We start from the raw sequence: 23,264 nt of genomic DNA, 5'->3' as shown, positions 1-23,264 counted from the left end.
AGCTGGATGGGATGTGGGACTTGAGAGGATTTTGAGTTTTGTTCTGTTCTAGGATGGGGAAAATGATGACTTATTTGGATGCTGAGGATAATAACATCAATCAGCAGAGATGGGGAAATGGGTAATGGAGGAAAAGAAATGACAGCAAAACTTAATAACTGGTATTTCTAGATCGTTCGAGAGAGAACAAATAAACGTGCTTCGGAACACCAGAAACCAAGAGGCCTGCCGGCGGGCTCACCTGTGGGCATGGGTTCACTCGGGGGGTCTCCCAAGGCCTTGTCATCACTGTCATTCTCACATAGGGCAGCCGTTCTTCCTTTCCATTCATTTTTAGGCAGGAGTTCCACAACTACCACATCTCCATGAATCGAGCGATTTCGAGCCTTCATCCCGTGGACAAGGATGTCACTGACTAAACCTGTGTTTGGGCAGGCACACAGAGACCTCATAAAGCTGTGGGGCCTGCCACATGCAACACACTGGCCCTGCGGAGAAAAGCTTCCTCCTTCAAAGGGGAGGCCAAAGGAATGAAGAAACACAGCCAACACGTCCTCTTACACCACGTGCTTTTAGAAGGGCTTCCTCTGCCCATCTCTATGGCAAGTGACCATTCCCCGCACAAACCTATGGAAGCCCACGCTGGAATTTTGTCAGGCCTACAGGGGCCATGCAGCCAGGGAGTGGCGAGCAGCCCAATGAACCACAGGCCCCGCCTGACTCCTGAGCAGAAGCCAGCGGGAGAAGTTCTCTTTCCCCTCCCATCCAGCCACATCCCCTTGACTTTCAGGGTGTTTGTACCCTGCCATTGAAGACCAGGACCTATGCACTATTATGATACAGCTCATTTACACATTTTCATTTTCATCACTTTTAAGATTATTCCAGTTAGGCCGCACTGGGCAGTGTCTTGAAATCCCAGTGACGGGGCCCCTGAATGGCTCAGTGGGTTAATGCCTCTGCCTTCAGCTCAGGAAAGTGGGTTTGAAAAGGTTCTGTTTAAAAAAAAAAAAAAAGGAGGGGCGCCTGGGTGGCTCAGCGGGTTAAAGCCTCTGCCTTTGGCTCAGGTCATGATCCCAGGGTCCTGGGATCAAGCCCCACATCAGGCTCTCTGCTCAGCCGGGAGCCTTCTTCCTCCTCTCTCTCTGCCTGCCTCTCTGCCTACTTGTGATCTCTTTCTGTCAAGTAAATAAATTAAAAAAAAAAAAAAATGAAATCCCAGTGACAATGCCTCTACGGCACATCCAGTGTCCGCCTGCTCGCCAGGTGTGAGAACTCGGGTGAGCTACTTTGTTTCTCTTTATTACACTTTCCTCCCAGTAACCTTGTGGATCCTCAGGAAGAAAAGGGGCCAGACAATGATGGTATCTACTTTCAATGCTTAGAACTGTGCCTGATGTAAAGTGGGTACTCAATAAAATTTAGCTCTTCTCATTTTTACAAATTGATTGCAATAAAATCAGAAACTATGGATAAAACAGGAGGGGGGAGTAGGGGTAATCTGACCGGCATTTTTGATGCGACAGTTTCAGCTTCATTTTCTTCACTGTGTGATACCAGAATAGAGATGAAGTACGGAAATTTAAGTAAGGCTTATACTGAACCTGAATCTTTACAGCTGGCTCCTTGAAGTCGAACGAAAGCTTCTATTTGTGCCCTGTGTTTGTTGACATTCAGGACTCCCTAAAATCATAATAAAAATCAATTGAAAAATTTTTTTTCTGCCCACTTTGCCTCCAAAGGTACAGTTTGCAAAAAGTGTGTGAAAATATCCCCAAAATATTCTTTTAAGGTCTGGGATCCCTTCCTTTAGGAGAAATATTCATCAGTAACGTTTCTTTTCTCCAGAGAACATACCATCATTTTGAAGTATTCTTGGCTACACCAGGTGTTGAAAGTGCCAGGATCTATCTTACCTAAGTGACGAGTGGTCTTTAAAAAATTTTCTTCCTCAAACATCCTCCCTGGAATGCCGTAAACTTTACTAGCCAGATAGAAGCATTAGCTGCTCTAGACACGCTCATTTAAAATACCCACCTAGGGACGCTTAGGTGGCTTAGGCGGTTAATCGTCTGACTTCCGATTTCCTGCTGGGCATGGAGCCTGCTTACAATTCTCTTTCACCCTCTCCCTCTGCCTGCCCCTGCTCCACCCCCATGCTCTCTTAAAAAATAATAATAATAATAATAATTAAAATGCCCACGCTTTAGAGAGGGACTTCAGCGTGTTCTCAAACTTTGGACTATGTAAAAACTGAGCTGCTTGTCCAAAATATCAGATTCACAATGTAACAGTTCTGTATCTTGATAGTGGTGGCAGTTAACACAAATCTGCTGATGTAATCGAACTGCGCATGCACACATGTCAAACTGTCGAAATCTGAATAGTAATTTTACCTGATAACTTCTCAAGATAGCTTGACAGCTTCCAGGTTCAGGGTTCTGGGTCCTGGAGGACCACAAAAGACTCCCTGAAAGGGGCAGGAGAATTGCAAAGGAGCGAAGAAGCCAAACTTCACCATTTTGTCAGATCTCCATACCTTGATTCAAAAACATCTCTTTCCAGAGACGTGGAGGCATTTATTAGGGTAATTGTGTGACGCTCAATATCCAACCTGATTAAGATGAGAGAGTAGCACCAGACCAGACAGCATGGTGTCCACAGGAAGAACGACTCCCGATCATCTTAGGACATGGACAGCCCTGGCTTATTCGTGCCCATCTCGTTTATGGCCTTTGAAATTAAAGGCCCGTGACAGGCCAGTAAAGCAGAGAAGAAAACATGCTGGCCAGGCCAACGCCCTCGCTTTGTGACGCCCCTCACCTGGATGTAGCGTCCCGATTTAATGCCAGCTTCTAACACTTCCAGGGGAAGATGTTCTGTGTACTCCTTCCCGTGGCTCTCCTGACTCTCATTCTCCCTTTCCCGTCGAGACTGAAGGATAGAGTCACAGAGCTCGTGGGCGGCCTTTAAGTCGGGCCAAAAATTGTCCAGGTAATTCTGCATTTAATAAAGGCACAAGAGGAGCATGGTCAGAAGATAATGGTGCTGCCTGCTGGCAGGCACAGAAAGTCTTGCACAGGGAACTGAGGGTGTAAGGGCTAGAGGGGGTGTTCAGTGAGCACTGCCTCCCCGAGCCTCACATTCCTGGAGCTTTCTACCCCCTCACTAATCCCGGAAGTGGGCCAAATTACCCCAGTGAGGACCTTCCTACTATGGAATGCTTACTTTGCTCTTCTGAATCTCCTCCCCCCGCCCCCAGCACGCAAGCACGCATGGCTGTTCTTCCTTTCTTCCCATGCGTCTCACTGCTGCAGACAATGGCCTGCAATGAGAGGACAGCTCTTCTGTGCGCATTCTCCTCCTGTTTTTTGTTTTTATTTTTTTCATCTTGAAATGTCTGAATTTCTAAGAAACTTAAATAAGCAAGTAAAAATAGAAAGGAGGGAAGTGTCTGTGGAAATGTCTCCCCCACCCCGCCCTGCCCCAGCCCACTGGCTATGTCAAATAAGCAGAGAGGGGCAAAGTAAAGACTTTCTATTCTTCTCAGGCCTTCTAAGCTCCCAGAGTCTTGGTGACTGTCGACAGATGTGATAACATTCCTCGGGTAGTAGTTGCTATTAGTTGTGATGACCTGGTATGAAATGTATCTTTGAAACAAGCAGCCAGGGTCCCCTCCACGCAGACTTTCTGAGTGTTACTGCACCTCTCGGTGTAATGTCTGTAAGAGAGACCCTTGATCAAACACCCAGCACCACCCACAAGAGTATGGTGTGTTGAGGCCAGCTGTGCTATGTCTGGAGTACACTCCCCCAAATGGCTGGCTCTCACTAAATAACATCAGTTTTACGGGTGTTTTTTAACTCAACTTTAAGGCAGAGTCTTCTAAGGTAGAGTCTAGCACACTCTCTTTCCCCAAATTGGGAAGAAAACACATTATAGGGGTGCCTGGGTGGCTCAATCTGCAAGTGTCTGCCTTCAGCTCAGGTCATGATCCCAGGGTCCTGAGATCGAGTCCTGCATTAGGCATCTTGCTCAGAGGGGAGCCTGCTTCTCCCTCTTCCTGCCTCTGATCATGATCTGTCTCATGATCTGTCTCTCTCTCTCTCTCAAATAAATAAGTAAAATCCTAAAAAAAAAAAAAAATAAATAAGAAAACACATTACTCTTCTTGTCAACACTGGCATTTCTCCCACTGACTGCAGGGTACTATTCAAATCACTTCCTTTCTTTCCCAAGTCTTTTGAGAAGTAGTATCTGTGCTAAGTCAGTACCCTGATTCCATGGTCGCTTACCACCATCAAACCTTTGCCACTTAAACCACCTCTCTCTGAGGATTTATCGTCTTCACTCTTCCCAGCTCACTTCAAGTCCCCATAGGAAATTCTAGCTTTCCTTCTCATCTGAACCCCAAAAGTATCTCTTTTTTTCCTGTCATCATTTGCCTCTATGAAGCCTTTGGTCACACAGTTTGCTTAGGAGATGCTAGACCGAAGAAAATGGTACTCTCTGACTGAACTACAAAGAAAAGTAATTTTAACAAAAAGTAGAAAAATGTGATTTTAGTCAACTGTCCTCTGCAGGAACAAGACATGATGTATTGCAACAGAAAAAACAAGTGACACTGCCATTAATATCCAGCGCCCCCGGAATTCTCTGGCATGCCAGAACGCTTTTTTATAGCAGGGCCAAGAAAATTCTATTGGCAAATCTTTAACAGTACATGCACCTGGGAACTCTTATAGAATCTACAATTCAAAATCCAACTTGACTTTCTCTAAACTGACAGGGGTAATGGAGGGCCTCATTCGAGGTTCTGAATCAAAAACCGATACCAACAACAGGAACTTGATGCCTACTGGGCAGACACATGAGACCAGTAACCTAATGGGAGATTAAGAGCCATCCCACTTTCCCAAAGGGTCCCTCCAAACCAGGAGAACTGTGTTGCTCATATAACCCAAGAAATAGTCACCAATAACGCTACTTCTGTCTATGATCTGGGTACCAAGCTGATATGACAGCTTTGCTAACCCCTTCCTCTATCTCTACTAACCCCAATGCATAGTCCTAAGTGGAGAAGAGCAAGAAACAGCAGAAAAACAAGGCTGGCCTATACAACTATGTGGCATGGGTACTCAGAAAAACAGAGCAGGGTGGGTAAGGGAGTTAGAGTGCTGGGGTTCTAATCCTAGCTCCACCACTCGGTACCTGTGTGATTTTGTGCGAGCTGCTTAGCCTTTCTGTGCTTCAGTTTCCTCATCAATTAAATATGGACAGTAACATCTAACTCACGGGGCTGTTGCAAGAATTAAATGAAATACACTTAGAACGGTGCCTGGCATAGATGAATGCTGGCTATTACTATTAGGTGGAACCATGTAAAACTGCCATTTTGTACGTCAAGAACAAGAGACTCCTGGAAATTTTGTAATCATCGTTCCTAATACTGTTATTACCTAATACTGTTACTACCATAACTACGCACGAGTTCACGGTCAACAGGGGGCTTTCGGGGCTGACGTCTTAGATGCCGTGGATCCTACAGTCACAGGGAGTCTGCCTAAATTTGCTGACTTCAAGATCACTTACTTGGAGAGAAACAAAGACAGGAACTCCTTGGCTGCAGTCTTCCTTCATTCTTTAATTCCCCTTTTCAGTATTGCCACCGGGATCGAGAGCATGATGGGTACCACTGAGCACACGAACACACACAGACGCACTTAGGGACACAACAAATGGAAGTACCTTGAAGGAAATCACAAACACTCCTTCTGTTTCACTTCCGTACTGCTGGACTGCCTCTTCGTCTTCTGTCACCATGACGATGGGCATCTTATCCTGGCAGTGGTGATAGTACCACACAGCGGCGCGATATATGCTCCTGGAAAAGCAAAGAGCACGTAAGCCCACCCAGGACAAGCTGCTGATCAAAGCTTCACACCTGGCTTTTACCCTGCTCCCCTTCAGCATATGCAGACAACCATTTGTTCATTCAACAACTAATTCCCAAGCACCCATTACACACACACCCTGGGGTGGGCACCCTGGGGATACAATGATGAATCAGAGAGCACCTGACATCTCTTCTTCCTGAAGACATTCGACCGCCACAGCAGCCTCCTTCATTTCTTGATACGGCCTAGAAACCATGTGGCTCTGCTATCTTTTCATACCACTGAGCTGGCATACCGTGACACATGGCCCCACACGGGTGACAAGCTGTACTATGTGAGGTTTAAAAGATCAAGAAACAAGTCTGGCTAAAAGCAAAATGAGGCTGCAAAGAGCTGAAGACCATAATCTAGTAAGGTCTGCCATGGAATCACAGGAAATGTCTGAAAATCTTCCTGACAAGAACCGGAATTGGAAAATACAGCCTAGGCCTGAAGATGTATGGATTTGAGACAGGATTAGGTTTCTGATGATGTGTATAAACTCGGATGGCCAGTTTCCGTAAGCATTTGTTTCCCTTTCTGCAAAGTAAGATGCCAGGTAAGGTTCCTATAGTTTTAGGTCAAAAAAAATTTCAGCCAGGATGCCTGGGTGGCTCAGCTGGTTGAACATCTGCCTTTGGCTCAAGTCAGGATCCTGGGATCCAGTCCCACATGGGAGCCTGCTTCTCCCTCTGCCTGCCGTTCCCCCTGCTTGTGCACTCTCTCTGACAATAAAATAAAATCTTATAAAAAAAATTCAACTAATGTATACTATACAAGCCTGTGTAGTTAGTAGTTAGGAAGCACGATCATTCTCAGTACCCACATGTGACCTAATCTAGAGAACGATTTGTTATCCCTTTCTGGTACCGAGCCCTATGGGAACTTAGGACTATAATTAAGGACTCTGTACGCATCAGTGCTTATTTCACTTTAGAGAGTTTAAATATTTAATGGCTAGACAGATAAAGAATTACAAAGAAAAAGACAATTTAAATGTTTTGTATAGATAAGACAGTTGAGAGCTTAAGATCTCCAGGGCTCTCTGCAGAAGAGTGTGGCAGAGGCTCTAGGTGCCCAGCCCTATGCGCCAGGCCCATTTCGGACTTCAGCTGGAGCAGGGCGGCACTGCCATCCTACCCCCGGCCCACTGAGTGGAGTCAACTCCCCTGCAGAAAGACCCTCAGCTGAAGGCGGAAGTCTCTTTACCACCCTCGCCTCTTCCCTTCTAGACGCCTTCTGAGGCACATACTCTGCAGCTTCTCAGAAGTTCCCAGTAGGACTGAGCCTCAATTTCCCACATCCTTAATAACTGCTTTCCCTCCTTCTGTCTCAGGCCCTGCACTTCCTCACTCGTTTCAGGGAACTGCCCACTACATCGACAACCCACACCCAACTCCTTGCTTCAGGCTCTGCTTATAGACGGTTCGAAACAGTGACACTGTACTTTCTAAAACAGCTTTACCAGAATTAACCTATCAGTTTGTTTAACAAGACTGGTTGGGATATTAGAGCAACCTATAACAGAAAAACCGAGATGATCTTGGCTTCAAAGTGGACCTCTTCCCCCCCTTATACACATACACACACACACACACGCACACACACAAATACACAAGCATTAAAGTTATAAAAGCCAGCTGTTAAGATCTAGGACAAACTCACTCTGAGTATCTGTGGCTCCCTGATGACAATTTCTAAAACACGTATGTATTCAAACGATAGATCTAAAATAGTGACACAGTCAGCAGTTCAGTATCACTCAGAGTTCTAGAGTAACTGCTGGTTTAGAGAGCCACGCAAACTCACAGCCATACCTGGTCTGCCACTTCTCCATGGATTCTCCTCTCTCTCGAGGGTGATAGCAGTGCTGCTGGAACTCATTAGCAAAGAGAACGCAGTCATGACGCGCATCCTTCAAAAGATGTCGCAATTTGTTATACTGTCTGGGACACAGAGAAAAAGAAATCTGAGATAGCAGGCAATCATCTATTGCCAGCTCGTGCTAAGGATCAAAGATGAGGCATTTTAGGACAAAAGACTGAGTATTTAAAACCCAAGAAACACTTATTTTATATTGGCCTTAGTGCACGTAGTACTACTGGGCTGCTGTTTCTCGGTTCTGCCTGCTAGAATGTGCTCAGGCAGGACTGCATTAATTAGCTTATGGATCAATCATCCCCGTCCTTTCCTTTGTAGACTTTTGGCCATTTATTATGGAATTATATGACCCTGCCCCACACACCCCCTCTTCAAAGGCTCGTGCGGGACCAGAGGCTAGCAGGGTTTAGTGCTTTATTTCTGTACCTCACTTTGTTCTAAAAATGGCATTAGGCGCAAGTACATTTTACTTTTTGCTGGCAGCCTGGAAAAGGACATGTGAAGGAAATAAATTTGGGGGTTTATCTGTGAATTCTATTTAGGCAGCCCCCTCACTCGCACGAATAAGGTCTGGCTTCATCTGTCAGATAAAGAATAACCTTTAGGTTTCTCCCATCAGGAGATCCTTCCAGTAATGCTAGCCAAAGTCTCACATCAAATATGCCGCTGCATGTGGGTCAGTTTCCAAGATGATGCTTTGCTTTGTTTTTATTTTAAGAAGGTGCTTTTCAGGGGCACCTGGGTGGCTCAGTGGGTTAAGCCTCTGCCTTCCGCCCAGGTCATGATCTCAGGGTCCTGGGATCAGCCCTGCATCTGGGATCCAGCCCTGCATCAAGCCCTGCATGTGCTCTCTGCTCACCGGGGAGCCTGCTCCCCACCCCCCAACTCTGCCTGCTGCTCTCTCTACTTGTGATCTCTCTCCCTCTGTCAGGGAGAGAGATCTTAAAAAAAAAAAAAAAGGGTGCCTTTCAATCTTGCCGTTTGCAATGACATGGATGGAACTAGAGGTTATTATGCTGAGCGAAATAAGTCAATCAGAGAAAGACAATCATATGATCTCTCTGATATGAGGAATCTGAGAGGCAGGGCAGGGGGTTGTCGGGGGTAGGGAAGGAAAAAATGAAACAAGATGGGATCGGGAGGGAGACAAACCAAACTGTAAGAGACTCTTAATCTCACAAAGCAAACTGAGGTTTGGGGGGGCAGATAGGGATAGGGTGGCTGGGTGATGGACACTGGCGAGGGCATGTGCTATGGTGAGTGCTGTGAAGTGTGTAAGCCTGATGATTCACAGACGTGTACCCCTGGCGCTAATAATACATTATATGTTAATAAAAAAAAATAATTTTTTAAAAGTGCCTTTCAATAGTCTAGGTAATATGGAATACAGAAATGTTCACTTATCTTAAAGGAGGCCTATTGTTTATTTAAAAATGGACTGATATTAAACCAGACATTAAATTAACATATAAATTATCCAAGGCAGATGATTGGCATTTAACATGTGTTTTAATATAACAAAATTTGTGCCCTTCCATTCCCACCTCCAGCCCACTGCTGTGGATTTAAAAAAGAAAAAAAAAAAAAAAAAAAGCCTTCTCATTAAAGCGAAGGCAGAACTCTCCAACTTCTCTTCTTTAAATAAATGCTAATCACCAATATCTGTGTCATTTCAGCACTTAATTAGAAAACAAGAAACACTGATTTTATTTTCTTAGTAATTCTAATTTTGAGCTATTTTAAAAAGAATCACCAAGTAATAGCACTTCTACAATTTCATAACAAACAAAAGGATTTAGTTTCAGGTCTGTGAATGGCAGCTTTCCTTAACAGCATCCTACGTGTACAAACAAAAGCTGCCCCGCCCCCCAACTCAGAAATGCTTTGGACACGTAACTGGTAATTTTCCTACCTTCACAAAGATATATTTAAAGTCAGTTTTAAAACCTCTAGAGAGGCGCCCTGGTGGCTCAGTTGGTTAAGTGTCTGCCCTCGTCTCAGGTCATGATCCCAGGGTGCCGGGATCCAGTCCCACATTGGGTTCCTGGCTCAGTGGGAAGACTGCTTCTCCCTCTGCCTGCTGCTCCCCCTGCCTGTGCTCTCCCCCACCCCCGACAAATAAATAAAATCTTTGAAAAAAAAAATAATGAAACTTCGTAGAATATGCATAGAAGAGCCTATACCACCCTGTTCACAGCGAACCGTCCCTGCACAATGGTAAGGTGAAGGCTTCCACTTTCTGCTTTACACATTTCTGTAATGCATGAATTTTAAATGAGCCTTATTTCTTAAGCAAGATTTTAGAAAAGACTTTATAAGCAACTGTAATTATTTCAGAGAAAATGCTGAAAAAATATTGCCTATTTTTCCTGATCTTATCCTCCATGTTTTTTGCTACCTTTATCGACCATAACATTTTCTAGACCCCTAAAAAACCACCTGAACTTAGTGCATTTGTTTGCTAATTTTCTTCTATATTAAGCATCCTTCATTTGGCAAATGTTTGCTATGTTCCTTATTTTTTTTTAAGATTTTATTTATTTATTTGACAGAGATCACAAGTAGGCAGAGAGGCAGAAGGCGGGGGGGGGGGGAGTGGGCACACGGGAGCAGGCTCCCTGCTGAGCATAGACCTCAATGCAGGGCTCCATCCCAGGACCCTGAGACCATGACCTGAGACAAAGGCAGAGGCTTAACCCTCTGAGCCACCCAGGGGCCCCTGCTGCATTGCTTCTATGTGCCAGGTCTTGTGCACCACTGAATGCCCTCAAGGGACTCCTTGTGCGCCACTGAATGCCCTCAGGCATCTCCTTCCTGTCCTTTATCCACAGCACCCTGCTCACAGTGAACATGACAGAATCACACATTCCTCAAAAAAATTAAAACAAGGGGCGCCTGGGTGGCTCAGTGGGTTAAGCGTCTGCCTTTGGCTCAGATCTGGGATTGAGTCCTGCATTGGGTCTCTGCTCAGTGGGGAGCCTGCTTCCTCCTCTCTCTCTCTGCCTCTCTGCCTACTTGTGATCTCTGTCAAGTAAATAAATAAAATCTTAAAAAAAAAATTAAAACAAGAACTACTGCATGACCCAGCAACCGCACTTCTGAGCATATACCCCAAAGCACTGAAGACAGGGTCTCAAGGAGATATCCTTATTCCATTGTTCATGGCAGCATCTTCACAACAGCCTAGAGTCACCAAGAAGGCAACCTAAAGGTCCAATGACAGACGGATGGATAAACAAAATGCGGGGTATACATACAAGGGACTATTATTCAATCTTTTAAAAAAGGAGGTTCTGACACATGCTACAACATGGATAAACCTTGGGGCACCTGGGTGGCTCCGTTGGTTAAGTGTCTGCCTTCAGCTCAGGTCGTGATCCCAGGGTCCTGGGATGGAGCTCTGTGTTGGGAAATCCCTGCTCAGCAGGGAGTCTGGTTGTCCTTCTGCCCCTCACCCCACTGGTGTTTTTATGCTCTCCCAATCTCTCTCTCTCTCTGAAATAAAATCTTAAAAAAGAATGGATAAATGTTGAAGACATTCTGCTAAGTGAAATAAGCCAGACACAAAAGGGCAAACACTGTATAATTCCATTTAGATGAGGTACTTAGTCAAATTCAAGAGACAGAAAGTAGAATGGCTGCTGCCAGGGGCTTAGAGGAGGGGGAAGTGGGTGTTAATGTTTACCAGGTGGAGAGCTTCAGTTTACGGAGATGGAGTAAAGTTCTGGAAAGGATGGTGGTGATGGTTGTATGAATGTGAATGTACTCACTGCCACTGAGCTATTCGATGAAAAATTGTTAGAATAGTGAAGCTGACACTAATTCACTACAATTTTAAGAAACAGCTAGACTGGGCGCCTGGGTGGCTCAGTGGGTTAAGCCGCTGCCTTCGGCTCAGGTCATGATCTCAGGGTCCTGGGATCGAGTCCCACATCGGGCTCTCTGCTCGGCAGGGAGCCTGTTTCCTCCTCCTCTCTCTCTCTGCCTGCCTTTCTACCTACTTGTGATCTCTCTCTGTCAAATAAATAAATAAAATCTTTAAAAAAAAAAAAAAAAAAAAAAAAAAACAGCTAGACTAAGTGGCAAAACAAAGTTAAAAAAAAAAAAACCCACAAAAAAACCCCCAAAAGAGCCACCACTCATTTCAGTGGGAGAAGTGGCATGAAGGGGAAGGGTGCAGGGTGCAGAGAACACAGGAGGGCTGGGGAAGGCCTCTGGGAAGAGGGGACACCTGAGAGAAGGACCATCGAGAGCCAGTGAGGCAAAGCACCCAAGGGAGCAGAGGGAGGCACAAAGTTCAGGAGAGCAGACAGTGTGATTCACATGCCCGAGAAATGTTTCCCAAATGCGTAAGTGAACTCACAACTCCTTGTGACAACAGGGACCCAAATATAAGATAGCAGTGTGTCAGGACCCACCCTGCCATTTTCAGAACCCTGGGACTGCTCTTCCAAGCTCTGCACACATCCCCGGATTTGTCTAGACACCTGCCCTCAGCACCCCGGGATTCTCCAGCCCTGTCCTCCCCCAGGGACCGATGTTCCATAAGCCAGACCCTGGGTGTTTGCCACCAAATTAGAGGAACAACACAGCAAAACATGGAACTTAGCAAAAAGGATGTTCTCAATTTAAAGTTTTGCTCCCATATATTTTCCTTGGACTCGTCCTGCTTCCATTTGTCAGCTACCTATCAGCCGGATAAGACGAATGAACAAACGGCACAAGAATATTAATGGGGAAAGCAGGAAAGAGTGAATCACTCTGAGTGTGACAGTCGGGTTTCCTTGCAGGCATGTGGGCTTACGGTTGTAATTTAATAGGGCATGCATACAATATAGTCATATTTTTGGCCGGTCAGGGCTGGTGGTGCGTACGATGGGGTTAGATGTATGAGTATGCCGCCCGGAGCTGGCAAAGAACATCATGGTGACTTCAACAAGTTTGGCCTGGATGACAGGAGAACAGAGGTTTCAGAGAGTCAAGTACAACAAAACGATCTAAAATTTTAAAAGGTCCAGTCTTACAGAAGAATCCTAGTTTCCCTGGACTGGCTTAAGCATTCCCCAGATCTCTATTATTTAAAGAGTTCAAACAATTTCTTAGTGGCAAGGCTATGCTTACTTTCCTTAGACTGATTTTTGTACTATTTTCACTCAATGGTGAGCTTATCTACCTTGGCCTGCTGACTGTATGCTCTGCGGATGAAAGGTGGGCTTCTCCCAACCAGTCGGCAGATGCACAATACTGTGTTCCTTCCATCATTTTTTGCAGAACCCTGCTAGGTTGTCTTTGGTAGACTTATTTTCAGAGGTCCTTCAGTTTTCCACAAGAATTTTAGAAGTTTGTGTTTTCCTTTATAATAGGTGTATTCGTTTTTTGTTTTGTTTTGTTTTTGAAGTAAGCTCTACACCCAGTGTGGGGCTTGAACTCATGACCTGGAGATCAAGAGGCACATGCTCTACTCACTCTAGAGCCAGTCAGTTGCCCCTGGGTGGTACTCTTAAACATTCTCAATGGAGTATACTTTGGACCATCTGAATGCCGTTTAGCTGTACAGCCATTTGGAAGCCTCAAAGACAACCTCAAACTCATGACCTCTAGCTCCACCCCTCTAGACCTCCTCTAGTGCTTTCTCTATCCAGTTATGCAAACCTGAAACCTTAGTGTTAGCCTTGACACCACCTTCCCCCTCTCCTTACCTATCTAACGCCACTACTAAGTTTTATAGGTTTTATTTAAGTAACAGCTTAACTGAGATATAGTTCATATACCATAAAATTACCCTTGTAAAACCTAACAATCAATAGCTTTTTGAGTGGGCAGAGTGATGCAACCATCACCACAAAGTCCAAACATTTTATCACCCCGAAAGAGAAACTTAGATCCATCAAGCACTCATTCCCCATTCCCCTGGCAATCACTAGTCTATTTTCTGTCTCTTGGATTTACCTATTCCAGGCATTTCATTTTTTTTTTTTTTTAAGATTTTATTTATTTATTTATTTGACAGAGAGAGAGAGAGAGCGAGAGTGCACACAAGTAAGCAGAAGGGCAGGCAGGGGTTGGGGGGAAGGAAGCAGGTTCCCTGCTGAGCAGGGAGCCTGATGTGGGGCTCGATCCCAGGACCCTGAGATCATGATCTGAGCTGAAGGCAGAGGCTTAACCCACTGAGCCACACGGGCACCCCGGCATTTCATTTTTTAAAAGATTTTATTATTTGAGAAAGAGAGAGAGAGAACACAAGCTAGTGGAATGGTAGGCAGAGGCAGAAGCGGGCTCCCCGCTGGCTGAGCAAGGAGTCTGACGCAGGGCTGGATGGCAGGACCTGGGGACCATGACCTGAGTGGAAGGCAGATAATTAACCGACTGAGCCACCCAGGTGCCCCTCCAGGCATTTCATATAGATGGATTCATACAAAAATGACTTTTTTTGTGTGGCTGGTTTCTTTCACTTGGCCTATTTTCATGTTACAGCACATGTCAATACTTCCATTCCTTTTATGGCTGAACAATATCCCATTGTATGGATAAGCACATTTTGTGTAACCATTATCAGGTGATGGACACTTGGTTCCGTTGCCCTTTGGGGGGCTATTAGAAATACAGTTGGTAGAACATTCCTGGACAAATTCTGCATGGATATGTTTTCAGTTCTCTGGGTTAAAGACTAAGGAAGTTCTACGGACCTTTACCTACTAAGATGCTGTTGAAAGTATCTATTTCTTTCCATCTCTAAGCTACCAACTCCTCTCATGTGAACTAAAGGAACAGCCTCTTCTCCACAGCCTGGTTGTATTTTCAAAATAGGCATCTGATTGTATATATTACCATACCCAGCTTACAACTGTGCACCAACATCCCTGAAACCCCTCATCCATGCCAGGGCTTTTTTCAGTTCCTTGAATGGAGCAAATTTCTCTCTCCACCACCCTGCACAGCAGCCGACCTCCCCTGCAAAGCTTTTCTCCTTTCTCTGCCTGGTTTACTCTTACCCACCCTGGAGAGCCCAACGTAGGTCTCTCCCTTGGGAAAGCTTTTCCTCACCTCCCTGATGAACAGGGGTTCTCCTGAAAGCAAGCCTCTATCCCTTGGGGCCTGTGGCACCGTGACAGCTCTCCATAGCTCACCATCTGTTTGTGTGATTATCTGAGGACCACTGTTTCCCCCCCAACACTGTGTCTCCTTCTGTTCAGTGCGGCAGCCTCGGAGTGAGCACGCACCGTCTCTCAGCACATGTTTGTTGAATAAACAGACGAACACCTGCATACAGGAATGAACGCAACGGACAAGATGGCCTCCCAGAGGCATCAAGCGATCCCTCATGGAAGGAGAACAGGTGATTATCCCGAGCAATCAAAAAAGTGACTTCTTTCGTAATGTCTTCTGGAATATACTTAGAAAAATGGGCATTTTCTGCATTGACAGTATCAAAATCAAAATACAAAATCATATTAAGTACAGAACCAGTTAGGAGGCTATGTCTTTTTTTTTTTTTTTTTAATTTTTTCTTGATTTATCTGACAGAGATCACAAGTAGGCAGAGAGGCAGGCAGAGAGAGAGGAGGAAGCAGGCTCCCTGCAGTGCAGAGAGCCCGATGTGGGGGCTCCATCCCAGGACCCTGGGATCATGACCTGAGCTGAAGGCAGAGGCTTAACCCACTGAGCCACCCAGGTGCCCCTGGAGGCTATGTCTTTTTAATGAGAAACTCAACTCTGGTGATTTCATTTCAGTAGAACAATGTCATCTGTCATGTTAAATTTACGTTCATTTGCAGTCTTCTTATTTTGTAAGCTTTGCTTATTTAATTTGAAGGTCTGATTTGGGTTTAGGGTTGCAGGAAGTACTTAAGCCTGAGGATTTTACAACCAGATTTATGTTAAAACACATTTAAGTAACAACAGAGCAAATTAAGACTGGTTGTTCAGGGGAAAAAAAAAGTTGATAAAAAGTCTTAGAAACAAGGACTGAGTAACACTGATCTGTTGGATGGGGAGTTAGATCACTTGACTTCTTAGATCTTCTCCAACCGTAATATTCCCTAATTCTAATCTTATGTAACATACTGAGAAACAGAGGCGTGAACTGCTAAATCTAACAAAGGAATTCCGGAAGGGGGCAAAAGGAGAGAAAGCAAGTCTGCCTTACACCAGACACTAGTCCAACCAGGTTTGTTTTTTTTTTACTGACAAGACTTTTTTAAGCAAAAATGTTCCTCAAAGTATATCAAATAGAATGAATTATTTACTAGCATCTCAAAAATCTCCAAAAAAGAATGGAAAAACGTAAGAAGATATTTGCCAACATTAAATGAAACAAAACACCAGGGGGCCTCTGCTAGGCCACTAGGGTTAAACATAAAAAGTCCAACGACTTACATTTAACACTTAATGAAGTCCAAACTAATAAAGTGAATTTCCTGGGTCTTTTACATTCAAGGGCTGTGATCAATTATAAAGTCAGCTTTGGACACAGAACATTTTTTAGGGCTTTGGTAATTTTGGTCATTTAGTTCTTTGCACATGAATATAACTGCTGGCTGCTTACCAGGTAAACAACTGACCAAGCCCCAAACATGCCAATTCCTTTGCCTGCCTCTTCTTTCCCTTCATCAGTTACATTCAGTACCTCTGCATTAAAACCAATCTCTCTCTCTCTCTCTCTCTCTCTCTCTTTTTAAAAAAGACTTTATTGGGGCGCCTGGGTGGCTCAGTGGGTTAAGCCTCTGCCTTCAGCTCAGGTTATGATCTCAGGGTCCTGGTACCGTGCCCCACATCGGGCTCTCTGCTCAGCGGGGAGCCTGCTTCCCCTTCTCTCTCTGCCTATCTTCTGCCTACTTGTGATCTCTCTGTCAAATAAATAAATAAAATCTTAAAAAAAAAGACTTTATTTATTTATTTATGTATTTGTCAGAAAGAGAGAGAGAAAGCGAGCACACAAGCAGGGGGAGCGGCAGGAAGAGGAAGGCTCCCTGCTGACCAGGGAGCCCCACATGGGACTCTACCCCAGGACCCTGGGATCATGACCTGAGCTGAAGGCAGACGCTTAACTGACTGAGCCACCCAGGCATCCCTTAAGACCAATCTCAAACCTACTTCCTTCAGAGGCCTTTGGGCTGAACCTTCACATACTGTATTCACCTCTGCACTTTGCGTAGTCCACACTAAGTCATATTGCCTACGTGAAGGGTGTGCCACCATCACCTTCTCACACCTAACCCACCAAGACAACAGCTTTGTTGAGAGGGACTGATACAGCTGACCCTTTAACCTGGGTATGACCTACAAGGATCCATTGACACACGGAATTTTTTTAGTAAATACAGTACAGCATTGTAAATATATTTTCTCCTCATTATGGTTTTGGTTTTTGTTAAAGACCTTATTTATTTGAGAGCAAGAGTGTGTAGGAGCGCACAAGCTGGGGGCAGATGGAGACGGAGAAGACGCCTGGAGGCCACGGACTTGATCTCAGGAACCTGGGACCATGACCTGAGCCAGAGACAAGTGCTCAACTGACTGAGCCACCCAGGCGTCCCTTCATTATGATTTTCTTAATAATGTTTTCCGTTCTCTAGCTTACTTTATTTCAAGAATACGGTTTACAATATATAATATACATAACGTATAAAATATATGTTAATCAACTATTTACGTTATTGGTAAGGATTCTGGTCCAAGTTTTGAGGGAACTGAAAATTATACATGGATTTTTCTCTGTCCAGTGGTCTGAGACCCTAATCCTTATGCTGTTCAAGGATCAACTGTACTCCTTTTTGTACTCCATAAGGCCTGGAACTCTGAGCTCAAAATGTGCTGACCAAATAGGAAAACTAGGGTGATATCATATTGGCCTATTTCACAACTGCTCATCCTTTGTTCTCACATTTAGTATTTTTAGAGACACGGTAAAGCGGTGGAAATCCAATAGTTTCTCATCAAGTTAACTACTTTTGAAATGTTCAGGAGAAAAGACATTTAAATTCCAATTCTTTGCTTTTGAATGTCCCAGGAATTGGTTTTTAAAACCACCCTTAATATTAAAAATATTTCAGAAAACAGAAGTTGAAAGGGCTCGGCAGAGTGCTTGCAATCCGAATGATAGCAACAAATTGATTTTAGTAGCAGAAATTGAAATACGACCCCTGGAGCAGCATTCAAACCTGGATGTGTATAAACATCTATATCTTTGTGTCTGAGCAAAATCAACTTCAAACTCATTGAAAAATATTCTATCTGAAAAATCTGCACTCTAGTTAATGCACATTTTTTGAACTGAGCCTATAATAAGGACAACTCATCATTTTCATATACAAATAAACACACTTCATCTTTTACCACCAAGTCTGAGGAAACCACAACATTTAAAAAAGAATAAACACACAGTTTCTGCTTTTTAAATAACTAGGGGTGCTAAGAGGTTGGATGTATAATTTTAATATGCTTTTCTATGCAGTCTTCACTTTCAAGTCATAAATCCTTTCCCAATGTCAAATGAAGCAAAAACAGTTTTTAGGTATTTGTTTAAAAGGTGAACAACTGTTCTTCATTTAGGTATAAGGTAAGCATTTTAAACTGATTTAAATCAGAAATCCTTTGGCAAATACAGTGAGTATGGCTGGCAGTTATTCCAGTAATGTAAAAATAAAACAAGTTACTTCTGTTTTCATTAAATAAATCACTACAAGTACAATTTGCATCCATAATAAACAGTTTAAAATTTAAAAATAAAATACTACCCCCCCCCCAAAAAAAAACGTGTAGGCTTCTGAAACAATATAGCTAAAAAATACATGCAAACCCAAAGCCAAGAATCTTAAATACCCATATACTGGGGACACTGCAGTTTATTGATCTACAGTCAGATCTCTTGGCCAGGTGTTGAAGCAGAAATATAAAATAATGTCACTGCATTCCTCACCAGCGAAGAGAATACCAAATATTAGTTCAAAAAGTCCTTTCAGATAAAATAATGAATTCCTCCCCAACCCCTCCAACGACGGATCTTTTCTAAAGGGGAAAAGAAAAATATGCCATATAGAAATAAATATATAATGCAAAACGGATACCTGCGGCCTCTTTGATGCTGCAACGTTTGACAAGCCGTCTGCATGAAAATAATTCCCTTCAACTCTGGGAACTCAAGGATCTCCAGGTAATCTTGAACAACCTTCCAATCTGGGATCATATAATGAGTCACATCACTAGACAAGAGTTTCCCATCTAAAACATAATTCAAAATGTAAGCAATTAGACAATTGTGAACCTGGCTTATCACTGCAAAATAACTTCCAGTCTTAATTACATCCTGAAGTTTTTAAAGGACACCACAAATCTACTTGGGTACAGGCCCAAAGCTCAGGTAAATTCAGCATCTGCATTTGTCTGAAGCTGTAGCTGAGTAAAAGCTCCGTGTGGTTTATGGTGTTGCCAGTGGTGCAGAAGATGGCTGATTTTTTTTTTTTTTTTAAACAGGCAAATCTTCAGCACAACCTAAATATTTGTTAACTCGCTGACCTACACTCACATTCAAATGGGGTCCCGCGAAACAGACATGTTAACCACGTGTTTCTGCCTAGCAATTTCAGGCTGGTTCTGAGTCAAGCTTGGGTACACGCTCCTATGGCCCCAGGGGCCAGAAAGCCGGAATCGACTGAAAAAGATGCTCAATGAAGGCAAGAGCAGTGGTTAGGCTTTCTACTCACGCCGCATCTCAGAGAGCTGCTTAGCCAAGGTGTACCTGAAATGTTGACTTTAACCTTAAAATGAGGACTCCAAATCCTAAGGACCCCCCAGGCTCCTCTCCCACCAGAGGGTAGAGAACCAGTCATCTTCCTCCTTCAATCGGCCACCCTTGCAACCGAGAAACCAAGTGGGGTAAGGTCTAGCGCACGGGAGCTCCAAATCCAACTTCCCCGTGACCTTCCCGTGCAACGAGGACCCAAGACAATTCACAAATTTTAGTGCAGAGGGCTCTCCACCGGCTAAAAGTCACAACGCCTGGGTTAGCAGGTCGGAACCTTAGTGGGAAGTAGTGTCAAAAGAGAAGCAGCAGGACCTCTCGGCGCCGCAGGATGGCGCCCCACCTCTCCACGTGGGGCGCGCAGCTCGACACCCCCCTCCATTTCACCACCACACCATCCTGGGGGTTGCACCAGGGGCAAGTTCCTGCGCCCCTGGGCCCGTTGGGAAGCCCCGCTCGCTCGGCCTCCACGCTGCGGGGGCGCCAGGCTCTGGGCCCTTGCATTTGAGAGGGGGGCCGTCGGGAGGGCGGGGGTGGAAACCCCCAGGAAGCAGCGCGCCGCGGCCCTCGGGGCGGTTCCGGGGGCACGGGCCTCTCGCTCCCCGCCCGCAGCCCCAACGCCAGGCCTGAGCAGATGTCTGGGCGGGCAGAGGCCCTGCGGCCTCCGCCTCGGCGCCCGCGCGACCTCGCGCTCCGCCCCCAGCAGCGCCGCGGCGTCTCCCGCCCCCGCCGCCCTCGCTCCCGCCGCCCAGGGCCGCACTCAGGGCTCCGGACCAACCCGGCCCGGCGCCGGCCCTGGCTCTGACCGTTGTGGCAGGTGGCGGGCTGCGGGCAGAGCGGGCTGTTGCAGGGCACGCTGGGCCGCAGGTAGTGCTCCCGCACGATCCGCAGCGTCCGGCCCTGGAAGGTCCTCAGGAGCAGCACCTTCTCCCGCTTCTGCAGCATGCCGGCGGCGCTCGGTGGCTCACGGCTCCGGGCCCCGAGAGGCCGGCTCCAGAGAGCGGCCGGGAGGTGGCGGGCGCAGCGCAACGCTGGCGGAAGCGAGGCCGCGGCTGCGGGCCCGCCCCCTGGGCCGGGCGGCCTGGTCTACGCGGGCTCCCGGGCTCCCAGACACCCCGGCACCCCTGGCAGCCGCCAGAGCGCCCTGAGGGTTCCCAGAACCGCCCTAACGGCGGAGGCCGCGCCTGAGAGCCGAAGGCAGCAGCGGGAGGGGTGCTCCAGCCTTGCCTTCGTCTCCCCACTGCCCACCGTGGCCTGGGAGCAGGGAGGGGTGGAAACGGCCCAAACGACGTAGGGAGATAAGATGTGTGGAATCTGTGGAAGTAAAGTCTTGTGAACAAGGTACTGGTCCAACTCTGAGCAATTACTAGATTTTGCTTTTTTACCCCAAGGTCCTTATGGGCATGGGGGCTGCTGGGTAGGTAATTACTGGTGTTTTCTCTAACTCGTTCTTGCTTTCCTAAAAGAGCTAAAAGATTCAGCGAACAAGCCAGAAACCCTGCCAACCCAGCAATTTTTTTCCCTTTAAAAAGTCGTATTTATTTTTAATTTCATGCATTTTTAATCCATATAAAAATTCAAACAATGCAAATAAAAGGAAAACCAATCCACTTCCTTGAGGTTAACACTATCTGTTCAATCTCAACTCTGGCGTTTGCAGCCTCTGGCAAAGAAACTCCCTTTAAACCTAGAGACTCCGGCACGGTTTCTTACGAGATCACACACTCTTGGTTGGATACCAGCCGCTGTTCTTCAAAGTACTCAACAAGCATTTGTATTTTGAGCTGTACCAGAAGCATTACATACAAGTGTCACATTTAATTTCCTCAAGTCAATGGAGTCAAGCATTATTATCCCCATTTTACAGGCGATGAAGGAGGATTAGGGAGGTTAAGTGGCCAAGGTTACCCAGTTATTAAGTGGTAGAATCAATATCCAAGCCAGAATCTGGCTGAATTCAAAGCAGGCTCTTAACTAATTACTCTGTTATTCACAGATGAGTAAATTATATGAAGTCCTGCATATAAGGACTTTATAGTCTACTTGTCAAGCTCTAGTTAAGGCAGCTCACCCTGGTGGCTGGGAACATCAGAGCTTCCTTTTGGTTAAAAAAAAAATCAAGTAAATTTAAAGATCAAATTGGCTTTATTTAAGGATTTATGAATCATATGGCATTGCATCTAGCAAACACAGAAAAGGAGCACCGAGGAGCTGTGCAAAACGGAAGGACTTTTCAGGCAGAAGGGAAGTGGAAAAGGAAGTTTCTAACAGAGTGGATTGTTTCAGACAAGGTTACCTTGCTTTGGGGAAAGGGTGGGAGTCTGTCGTGGGGACTACCTCACTGGTGCTGATTAGATAATTCCGGATAGGCTGAGTAAGGTCACATTCCTGGGAGAGGCTGAAACTGCAATTAAGGCTCAGTTTGCTGTCATGGGGGCAATTTGGGGCCTATTGTTCCTTTCTTTTTCCTTCTCCCTCCTCTCTCAACTGAAACGTGTAATCAAAATTGAAGGCATTAGCACACCTCTCAGCTACCCCTCAGGGAGTTCTCACAGCTTTTACTGATCCTCTGTGTGATTCTCACAGGTCAGGATGTTTTTGGCTGAATCTCTGAGTTATTTGCCTGTCAGGACTCCAGGTTCACCATTTTCTAGGTGGTCGTTCTCTTCATTCCTTTTTCGGAGTTCCAGTCTTAGGGAGATCATTTGCTTCGTGGTTTGTGGCTATACACCTGCATTTAAAGTTTTTTTTTTTTCCTCCCAAGATTTTTATTTATGTATTTGAGAGAGAGAGAAAGAGAGTAGGAGGAGGGGAGAGGAGCAGAGGGAGAAACGGACTTCCCGCCAAGCAGGAGCCTGATGCGGGGCTCGATGTGGGACACTGGGATCATGACCTGAGCAAAAGGCAGATGCTTAACCATCTGAGCCACCCAGGCGCGCCGCATTTAAAGCTTTTGAGCGAATATAGTGTGCCAGGGAGAACACTGTTAATTTTTTTTTTTTTTTTTAAGATTTTATGTATTGATTTGACAGAGATCACAATTAGGTAGAGAGGCAGGCAGAGAGAGGAAGGGAAGCAGCTCCCGGCTGAGCAGAGAGCCCAATGCGGGGCTCGATCCCAGGACCCCCAGGATCATGACCCAAGCTGAAGGCAGAGGCTTTGACCCACTGAGCCACCCAGGCACCCCACCACTGTAATTTTTATAAACAGAATAATTCTCAGTGCTTAGAGTGCACTTTGGAGCCATGGACCCTGTAGGGGCCTACTTAGCCAGAGCGAGTCCATCTTGGTTAAACAGCCATTTTGTTGTTTATGCAATAAAACTTAAAGTGACCCTGCCCCCCTCCCCAGGGGAACTTACTTAAAAGCAAGTCTGGGAAACCAGTAAAATATGGTCGACCAGTCCCTGATAACAGAGCCCAAATACAAGGACAGGTCAGGTCAGGTGGAGATAACAGAACCCAGAATGCACGGACGATTCAGGCCAGGTGGAGACATCAATCGGTAAAGCACACATACAATCTCCCTAACCACCAATGAATGTAAACCCTGCCTTTTGGGTGCCAATTCTGACCTGAGTGATAGGCTAGTTCAAACAGCTACTATAGGGTAAATTGTAATTCAATTGGCTACCCGTGTGTGACCTAGCAGGACTATGCAACTTTCTCTGTGTATTACAATCTCATTGGCCAGTTTCAATCACATGG

The 23,264-nt window shown here is 45.5% G+C and overlaps 1 protein-coding gene across 4 annotated transcripts in view; it reads right to left on the bottom strand.

The window, feature by feature from the left end:
* The window catches only part of DIS3L (DIS3 like exosome 3'-5' exoribonuclease), a 33,856-nt gene extending 13,242 nt beyond the window's left edge, over window positions 1–20,614 (bottom strand). The window contains exons 1-7 of one of the 4 annotated variants that reach the window (XM_059180868.1): window positions 20,364–20,614; window positions 18,884–19,037; window positions 7,754–7,882; window positions 5,749–5,884; window positions 2,824–3,000; window positions 1,605–1,683; window positions 242–421 (exon numbers count right to left, since the gene is read on the bottom strand). In XM_059180868.1, coding sequence (XP_059036851.1) covers window positions 242–421; window positions 1,605–1,683; window positions 2,824–3,000; window positions 5,749–5,884; window positions 7,754–7,882; window positions 18,884–19,037; window positions 20,364–20,502 — 994 coding nt within the window. In that variant the 5' untranslated portion in view covers window positions 20,503–20,614. Of the gene's footprint in view, window positions 1–241; window positions 522–1,604; window positions 1,684–2,823; window positions 3,001–5,748; window positions 5,885–7,753; window positions 7,883–18,883; window positions 19,038–19,872; window positions 20,230–20,363 lie in introns of those variants that run through there. The other 3 variants (XM_059180869.1, XM_059180870.1, XM_059180871.1) reach the window with 3 other exon arrangements.
* Between the last annotated feature and the right edge of the window lie 2,650 nt (window positions 20,615–23,264).

Source organism: Mustela lutreola, chromosome 7 (genome assembly GCF_030435805.1).
Source record: "Mustela lutreola isolate mMusLut2 chromosome 7, mMusLut2.pri, whole genome shotgun sequence".
Classification (NCBI taxonomy): domain Eukaryota; kingdom Metazoa; phylum Chordata; class Mammalia; order Carnivora; family Mustelidae; genus Mustela; species Mustela lutreola.
This window is presented reverse-complemented; position numbering and strand designations above follow the sequence as displayed.